Raw genomic sequence first — 9966 nt, forward strand, 5'->3', positions numbered from 1 at the left:
TTCCTAAAGAGCCTTTTTTAGAAATCTGAAGTCATCTGTTTTGAATTTTTATAAACATAAAATTTTAGTTAAAGTAAAAAGCTTCTGACAAACATCTGTGGCTATCTACACTAAGTTTTAAATCTTGAAAAAGGTTAAAATGTTTATTTTTTTCTACTAAAAACTTGACATACAGGGAGAAATTAAATCTATAAGTTATTGAATGCTGAAGAAAGCATACAGTTTAATTTTTCAGTCCACTTTTTAAACCACATTTAAGTAAAAACTGATAACATTTTAAAGGGTCGTGTGTGTGTGTTTACCAATTTAAATGAAAACCCTAATGTAAAAGCACACCTAGATGTGTATTTAAATATTTTCATTCTGATGTTTTATGTATTTTTAACATTTGACCACACTTTTTGTAATAAGTTTGACCTGAACATAATTTTTTTATGTCTATAAATTGTAAAACATTAAGTCTAAATCTGATTACACTGTGAGGTAATTTCCATTAGCAGAGCGATTCCATTCGGGGCCCCATAAAAAATGCCACATACTGTTTTTAAGGAACTTTTCAACTTTTAATGGACTCTGCCAGGTTCAAACAATGTTAAATGACACCCCATTGGTTTCAATTGTTTTATGTTCTCCTGAACTTGTTAGCTGGAGTTTACACGCGGTGTGAGTGTTCTTAGAAATGTACGTCAAACAGGGTCCAGTTGGGCCCCACTGTGAGGCCGGATGCATACAGGTGGCAGGCCGTGTTCGAGGACATTGTGTTCTCACTTGGATCTCAGCCTTTGCTGGAGTCGCTTGTTGTGCGAGTTCGGAACATTGCGACTTCTTTACATAAAAAGGTGAATAAACAGCCAAAGAGCAAATCTATTAGTGCGAGAATACAAAAAATAAAAATGAAAATGTTTAGCAGAAATATACTTAGAAGTAAGAGTTATATAAAAAATATTTAAAACTACAATTTTAATCGATTTCATAAGTCAATAAAACATTGAAATTATTAGAAACGACCAGCTTTTCTGACAACATTACTCCGTGCCAAGAAACTGGAGAACATTTTGAAATGTTTTGTGATGATGTAGTTCTGGACGGATGTGTGGGAGGAGCATCTGTACCCAGGAAAGCGCTGCATGTGAGTGATGGTGTCAGGCAGAGGCATTCCATGGGTCTCAGGCAGCAGGAGACTCAGCAACCCCATCAGAACCGTCAGGCTTCCCATGAGGATGTAAGGCAGTGAAGCTGAATAGTTTCCTGTGGCAAAAAGATCAGAAGAAGGGGTGCCAGTGAAAGACAGCCATGAATTCAACAGTACTTTAAAAGACAAAAGAACTTTTTTTTTCTTTTTAAGTGTTAATTGGAGACTGAACGGGGAATACTGAGGTAACGTTTGAGCTGGTGGTTGCTCTTTTTTCAGATTTTTAAATGACATAGGGGCAGTCCTTTAGTTTTTTTTATGGTTAAAAATAAAATAACTAAATATAAACAAGAAAAATGTATTGTGACAACAACAAAAAAATTGCCTAAAAACGCATTTGCAGAAGGTTTGTGAGCTTAAACCTCCACCGCCCTGCTATATAAATGCAAGTTTCTCAGAAAATTCAGCAGGTGGTCACATGGCGGCGTTTGTATTGGTAGGTAGCAGTCACATTTTTGATCGCCGTGTGGTGGCCGAAGAGGTGTGAAGAAAAAGTTAAAAATTTTACAGCAGTCAGGCAATTATTCTCTAGAAGTTGACATTAGTCGATGGCCATCCGGGCACATTTTGAGGTCACGCCGTGGCAGTCCAGTGACAGACGGGGATGATGCCATTTCGAAATTAGGCGCCACTGCAGCAGCTCGGATTGGACGATGTGCAAATTTCTCCAGACGGCAATCGTTCTGCCCACGTCAAAATGATTTATTCCAATTGTAAGTGTGTCATATGTAAACATATGTTATAATTGTGTAAAGTTTTTCAGGGCCCATGTACGCTCTTTTATTACATGTTCAAGCAGCAAAGGTTTGGTACTTACGTAGGTAAATGAAGAATGGGGAAATGATGCCGCCAATTCTGGAAGCCATAGAACAGGCGCCCACAGCTGTGGTCCTCAGGACAGTGGGGTAGACCTCTGCTGTGTAAGCGTAGACGAGAGCGTAGGCCGTCGTCACTGCAAACTTCCCGATCATCTCAAGCGTTATAGATACATAAACCAAAGCTGTAGGAAAGCAAAAACATAAAATCTTACTTAAAACTAAGCACTCAGACAGGTGTTGAAATATTTTCCTACCTGCTGGTAGGAAGTTAATGATGAGCAACACCACCCCACACAAAAACAGCATGGGGAAAATACTGAGTCGTCTGGGACAACAGCGGAACATGAGCCAGGATAGCGAGTAGGCCGGGATCTCCACCAGAGCCGACAGGAAGCAGTTGAAGTAAGTGTTCCCATGGAGGTTCGCCGTGTTCAGAGAGAGGGCAAAGTAGGAAATTGCAAGAGAGTTCCTGCAGGAAGAAAGGTTTAATGAAACTCTGGAGCTTTGGCTAAACCACATGTGTTTTACAGACTTGAACTATCAGGATGTAACACACTTTTTAGAGTCCAGCAATGGATGGTTGACCCATCCAGGGTGTACCCCGCCTACAGCACGACCATGAATGGGTTAGGCCAGCTTGAGAAATGGATCAATCAATTGAATAACTGTTTTTTAATGTCTCAAAAACTGCTTCGGGATTTTTTTTCTCCCAAACAATGAAATATCTTTAACCCATGAAATTCTTGGACAAATAGTTTCCACGGGAGTTCATTAGAAATTCGTCTCCAAGATGTGGGCGGTACTGCTGGCACAGAGTAACACCTGGTTCACACTGGACCCGGAAGCGCCACGGAACGGAGGCCGCTTCCATTTGGCACCCTTTTAACCTATGGCGCGGTCCTCCGTGGAGCACTCATGCCGTGCAGTGGATCATTTTGGCGTCTGATCATTTTGTGCATGAGTGATCCACATCAATTCAGGCAGAAAGTTGCATCAAGATAGATGAGAAAAATCAGGTTTATTTTCAATATATTACCACATTCTCACAATAAAACACAGCAAATGACAAATGTGATCATGTTTTTGAATCCAAACAGATTGTAGAGATAAAAATAAACGTACAAACATAACACTCACTCGCACACACAAACAGACACACCCTCAAATACACACAGATCAACATGGGCCGACTCCAGGGCGTGGCGTGAGGCTGGGTTTTGGGTGTAAAAAAAACCACGAGAGTGGCAGAGAGCAGTTCTTTGCAAAAAACATGGGATCATATTTTTAAGTTTTTAATTTAGGCTTACCCATCAAGTCAAAAACAAAAAAAAAAAAAGTTCGCTGAAAAATGCACATCTGGTGTGAATTCGAATCCAGTGTGAACCAGGCGCAAGCGTCACCCCCTTCCCATCATCCATCTGTTTACATGTTCTCCTGCTAGCTTACAACCGCAAAATGCAAAGCAATAGTTGGAACTATTCAGCCATACAGTTTCGACCCAGATGCTAGAAAACAAAGGAGTACGTCGATCCATTTATCTATAACTGGATGCATCAGAATGGAGCGAAGGAGGGAGCTTGTAGTTTGCTCATTGTAGCTTCTATGCCACCGACAAGCTTTTTTTTAACGATTAAATTTTTTGTCTGCTCCTGATTCATTGATTTGTATAAAAAGTTACCCAGAAATTGAATTATTTTATACCTGTCCATCATGTTAAAAACACCAAAAATATGATTTTCTTCAGAGAGGGTCCTTAATTTTAGATTGGTTGCTCATTATCTATCACCTCCAAACATTTTTTTTTTATTTTTTTAAACAGCGCAAAAGATCCAATTTGTTATTGACCATTTTTAGTCCTCACTTTGTGTTTCTGTAATTCTCTAAGTGTACCAACACCTGTAGAATTTGACAGCATTTTTTAATAAACTGAAGTAGTTAAAAAAAAAAAATACAAACACATGCAATTTAAGGACAAATGCAAATTAAGGAAAATTCCTCAAAAGCTGCTTTTGTTCTAAGAACCCATCATTCAAAGCTAGTCATACTATGACATTATATAAAAAGTAGTTTGATCTTTGCTGCAGGCCTCACAGCACCTGACAGCTCGTTATTTATCATTAGTTTAACTGGTTGGATTGTTGGAAAGAGGCCACGCATGAACACTTAACAAGTGTGCACATGTAACGTGCAGCATTAAACTCAACTCCTGCTCGTACAGTACGAACTCACGATTTTTTTTTTTTTGTTAATGGAATGTGGAGGTCAGCTGGGACCGCAGGGACTCACCAAACCAGCCACAGCGTGATTGAGATCCAGCGGATGTTTCGAGAGTGAAGCAGGTCACAGATGTTGTGGCCCCTCGTCTTCTCAGGCTTCTCTTCATTCTGTGTGACAGCAGAACACGAGGAACAGGACATATCAGTTTAGAAAAAGGTCAATGCATGGCCACATCTCATTTGTTGAATTAGACTAAATTAAACACTTTTTTAAATTATTTTTTTAACAGTTCTAGAGTAATGACATTGTTATTGTGTTCCTTCTCTGACTCTCCAGTCAAACAAAATCCAACAGTTATTCAATTATGCAAAATAACAAAGGCTGACAAGTAAAAACATGTATTGACGAAAAAAATGCACCTCAAGCGGTATCGATAAGAGTAGATTACAAAAACTACACTCATGACAACAATAGTTTGGGGGAAAATATGACATTTGAAAGTGAAAAACTTTTACATTTTAATCAAAAAAGGTATCTATATTAAGGATAAAAAGTATGTTTAAAAAAAAAGAAAATAAAGCCATGCATGTTCAATAGGAAATTGTGGATTTATTTATCAAAATGTTCCTCTTTTTAAAATATGTCAGGAAAACAAGTAAATGCATGCCATTTCCTGGAAATTGTATGCAAAATTTAAAACGTCAAAATTCAGAGAAAACTGAAATCATTTCAAAACAGAAATGAACCCATTTAAGTGAAAAAAAAAGTCACTAATCCCACATGAATAATAAAATATTCACATTATTCCACTGGATTTAAAAGCATTCTCATGTAACAGGACAGAGTTATGCTGAGCACAAGTCCTTGTAAATTCATTACACTTTAACTTTAATGTCTATTGCTCATTACAGGGACGGGGTAGTACAGTGTGTCAGCTCAGAGTAAAGGTTAGAACGCAGTTTGCTTTCTAGAATAAAGTTCACACGTTGCGTCATGTGACAAAAACCCAGCTGGATGGGGAAGCAGCTGGACTGTAAAAAAAGAGGAGATTTGCTGATTAAGAGAAATTATGTAAACTTTATTAAAAGATGAATAAAAATAAAGTACTTCATTGGAACACCTCAAAAGAAGATATTTATGTTGAGCAAATTGCACTATAATATGCTGCAATGTACATATAATAGTTTGAAGTTTTTTTTTTAGTTTTACTGCACCAAAAGTAGAAAAACGATGCATCATGCATTAAAATGACATTGCTTTTTTTTTTTTTACACAAACGGAGATGGCATCAAAATTAAAGGTTATATTTGTCAACATTCTGTTTACTTCTCCAGTAACAATGGTATTTTTTTTGAGTCATGAAAAGTTTGTCAACAAAAACTCAGGGAAAAAAAAAGTGAAAACTGTATGCACTGTTTTAAGCTCTGAATACTTGCTGAATTTACTTTTACATAGATGAAAAACCAAATAAATTCTAAGTAATATTTACTTTATAGAAAGATTTTAAAGCAAAAGAACAAAACAAGAGTAAGCTTTTTTCTTTCTTGCAAATAATCGACAACATTGAAACTTCACATACAGATGATTTTGACACAGTTTGCCGTTTCTGTACTTCTTTTTCAGTGCTTTGTGATTTTTAGAAGAAACTCTCCTGACTTTGTTTCATCATTTCCAACATCCCGAATCAGCAGATAATTAAAACTAACATCTCTCTCCAAATCAACTGTGGTGCTGCAGTTAATGAACCGTTCATTCTTTTTCATTAAAAGCATGCCCAACATAATGAGAGTCTGATATTAACTTGCAAATAGAAATGCTGGCAAATAACTGTTAGCCCTTAACCGATGTTGTGGTCTAAAGTTCAACTTTAAATGTCCCGCTTCCTCCTAGCTTGGAAAGACATCATGAGGACTGATGTGCGGCAGAACTAGTGTCTTGCAGAAAAAAACGAATTAGTTTGCAATGGTCTATAATGTGATCAATCTTGAGTTGTACTTGTTTAAATGTATGTTGGTTGCTAAAAGCTAGTGACTTTATCACTTTTAACCTGCAGTACTGCATACTTTAACCCTTAATGGCCAATTTATCCCATTTCAGTGCTAGTTAATATTTATTTTCTTGATTAAATTTTGCGACTTCTCTTCATCTCATGTGTAAAATCTGGACAATTTGATGTTTGATGGAATGTTTGTCAACTGTGAAATCAGTGTTAGTCGATGTGAAAGAGACAGACTTGTAGCCATAGTAGATGTAGGGGAGAAAAGGGTTGAAATTCTACTTTTTTGGTACAATTTTAGTTCAAGCTACTGTAGATGAGAATATTGCTCTATTTAGCCAACATGTCAATAACCCAGCTTTGCATGGAATACGCAAGGGTAAGTGAAAAGTTACCTGGATGAGGAATTAAACATTTACTGGTATGCCTCTTTTTTAAATGTTATATAATCTAAAATAAAGTTTCTGTTCCTTAAAACTGTTTTTTTATTTTTTATTTATTGTTTTGAGTGGATTTTCATAAATAGCCCGCAACATAATCAGTGTTTTTTATGACAAAAAAAAAGGTTAAAAACCCCACTACAATCATTTTTTATCCATTTTAAAAGCATTCCCAGTGGTCTTTTAATTCTGATTTTACAGTTTTTATCCAAAAATCAATAATTCTGTTATTTTCTTGGACATAGTTTCTGCAGAGCGGCAGGAGTTCATGAGAAATCCACCTTTGAGTTGGGATTTATTGGATACTTAAGGAATCTTAATAACCCAAATCTGTGCTGGTAAGGTATAAATATCTGATTAGAAGTTATGAACCAAATAATGATAAGTCATGAAAAGTAAACTGCAATGTAGAGCCGGGGTGGGATTATACAAGTTCGCTTCCTCCCACTCCCCCTTCAAGCAATCTACAATTTGATGCCTAGTTATCTTATATTTAACACATCTTTGTATGGATGTAAAACTCTTGTATTGTTTATGCATAAATCTTGTTTAAAATAAACATTTTCTAATCTAATTTGAATTTAAAAAATGAAATTATAAGCTTAATGTTCCTTAAATATGTCCTCCGACATGAGAAAAGACAAGAACATGCTAAAAAAAACAAAACACAATTTTCATCTGAGTGGGTCTTTAAACGGTGACTAAAATTTAAAAATATTAAAAGAAAAAAAAATCATTATTTCCCAATTGTGTGCTACGCAAAGGCAAGTGTCACTAACTGGCAACTTGATTGCAGCAAAAGATGCTTTCACCTTCAAAAAAGCAAAGATGACTGTTGGAGGCTCCACATTGTTTATCTCTGCAGCCTTTCTAATAATGGCCTCCGCCTCTTCCTCCTTTCCCTGAGAAAGCAGCCATCGAGGAGACTCTGGGATGAACCTGCAACATTAACATGAGCATGGACAGCAGATATTAACAGAAACCGCTCATACTGTCTTAATTTGTATGCATTTTCTCTAATTTACTTAGCATTTAACTAAAGAAAGAAAGCTTTTTTAGAAGAGAAAAGACAGTAAATTTATTTAATAATGCACATTGAGTAGCTAGAAAGTGTTCAAAATGTCAAAATAAATGTTGATATGGATTACATTTATTAGTTTAAATATAAATCCAACTATATCAAAAGATCAGATTTAAAAATAACTGAAATAAAGTGAGATCCTTGAAGACAACCAAATGTATGCAAATAGTCAAATTAAAAGAAAGAAATTAAAAACATGTCAATTCTACGCTAAAAAGCCTTCTGTTCCACAACTAATTAACTAGAAGACCTCATCATTTAAAAGCAGTTGAAAGTCCATGATCATTAAGATTTATAAGAAACTAATAGAACTTTTAAAATATATTATAATTTCCTTTTTTTTCCTAAACACCAAAGATGCCAAAAATGTTGCCTTTTGACCTAAATGCTGACACCATTCCTGGTGATCGTTCTCTAGTCCGATCAGTGGCTGGTTTCCACTTAACCAGAATTAATGAGGCATCTGAAGTTTGGCTGACCGGCCTTTCCTCACTGATACCTGAGCGGCTTAATCTTTAAGACTCCACTTGCAGGATCAGTGGGGTTAATCTTTCAGAATAAATACTCGCTCTGGGGACACATTTCGGAAGACAGAACACTCTTGGTTTCCGGTGCTGAAGGGAAGATCGAGGATTTTCTGGATTCTGGTTAGGACTGACCTAAGGACCTTTTTGGTAAGTTTTAAACAGAGTGGTGAACTCCGCCCCCTTTCTATTGCTGATAATCTCTCTGGGACACAAGTCAAAACTCTTCTCAACTTTCTTCTAACCACTTTATTAATTTGTGGAAATTTGTTCAATTTTTACACATCACCAGTGTTTAAAAAAAAAATCTGTCATTTATACAAACAAACTTTAATAATATTTGTTTTCATATTTAAATTTACATCAATATAATGGTTTACTTGTGAATGTAAACAGTCTTATTTGGCTTTAAAGCACTTGTGGGTGTTGTTCGTCAATCAAAAATAGTCAGATTTGTGAATTTACATTTAAGATTCAATTTCAAACAATCCAGTCACCTTCTAAAATTAAACAAGATTTGACAAAAACAATCCACAGTTTTTCATATTCAATTGCAAAAAAATAAATTAAAAAAATTCAATATCAATGAAAGTTTTGACAAATTTTGTTTGAAAGATTTGGAGTCTAGGTTTGCCTTAGATTTATTAAATTGAAGCTTGATTTATGAAACTTATTGCAATTATGTGTGACAATTTTTCTTAATCCAATAAGAGTTAACCCATTATAGCCAGTTTTGCTGCAATTAAAATGATCTAAATCTATTATACACTCCAACACAAACCTACCTACCACCAGAGAGGAGCACAGAGGACACCGGGTACCGTCAGGCCGAGGAGGAGACTCCTCCAGTCTCTGACGAAGAAAGCAAGCAGCGGCAGAAGCAGGTATCCCAGAGCGAAGAACAGGCACACCCCAGCGGTGGAGAAAACCGTCCGAATCCGTGGGCCCAATATTTCCGCTCCTTGAGACAGGATTTAAAAAAATAAAACTTTACTCCTTTTTAGTTTACTAAAATCATAACGTCTAAGTTCGATTAGAAGAAACATACCTAATACAAATGCAGCTACGTAGTTAGAAATATTTCCACCTCCGACAAAGAAGTAAAAAGAGCAAAACATGGCCCAACTTGTAGAAAAAGCTGCGATGAATGTTGCAACAGTCTGGATGACTATAGTGGCAAACATGACTGTTTTTCTTCCATACCTAAAAATCGGCAAAAAAAGGAGAAAAATTATTGTACATTTGATAGCAATTGTCTACAAAAAGTGTCCTCCACTTGTTTTTATAAACGTCTTTTTTAATTTATTTATTTATTATATTTCATTTTATGATGCAACACCTGCAGTGAAGTTAGAATTTTAACTTTCCAATCAGCTTTGGGTGCTTCACAATTTATTTTTCAGAAGTTGACTGAAAGTAAGTGCAGCAGGTAATAAAAAAAAATTAAAAAAGATAATTAACATGGATTTTATTTGTGTGTGTGCATGCCATCTAAAGGGGTAATAAAATCAATTTCTGCATATCCTGGGTCATTGATTATAGAAAAAAGGCAACAATTTTCCCTAAAATTGGGACATTTTAGCCAAAAATCAGTGTTGCAATCTGATTCTATAACAAGTGTTTCCTGGTCACATTATCCAGCAAGATTTCCTCCTCAAACAGAACAGTCACTAGACCGTCATGCCCTCTGCAGAGTGA

The 9966-nt window shown here is 36.0% G+C and overlaps 1 protein-coding gene across 3 annotated transcripts in view; it reads right to left on the reverse strand.

Moving 5' to 3' along the window:
- The window catches only part of LOC112142213 (solute carrier family 22 member 5), an 11558-nt gene that overhangs the window by 362 nt on the left and 1230 nt on the right, over positions 1–9966 (reverse strand). For 2 of the 3 annotated variants that reach the window (XM_036215248.1, XM_036215247.1), the window contains 7 exons: positions 9317–9471; positions 9058–9229; positions 7476–7602; positions 4297–4394; positions 2265–2479; positions 2010–2192; positions 7–1248 (listed from right to left, as the gene is read on the reverse strand). In XM_036215248.1, coding sequence (XP_036071141.1) covers positions 998–1248; positions 2010–2192; positions 2265–2479; positions 4297–4394; positions 7476–7602; positions 9058–9229; positions 9317–9471 — 1201 coding nt within the window. In that variant the 3' untranslated portion in view covers positions 7–997. Of the gene's footprint in view, positions 1–6; positions 1249–2009; positions 2193–2264; positions 2480–4296; positions 4395–7475; positions 7603–9057; positions 9230–9316; positions 9472–9966 lie in introns of those variants that run through there. The other variant, XM_024265463.2, reaches the window with a different exon arrangement.

The sequence above is a fragment of the Oryzias melastigma genome, linkage group LG14, assembly GCF_002922805.2.
Source record: "Oryzias melastigma strain HK-1 linkage group LG14, ASM292280v2, whole genome shotgun sequence".
NCBI lineage: Eukaryota > Metazoa > Chordata > Actinopteri > Beloniformes > Adrianichthyidae > Oryzias > Oryzias melastigma.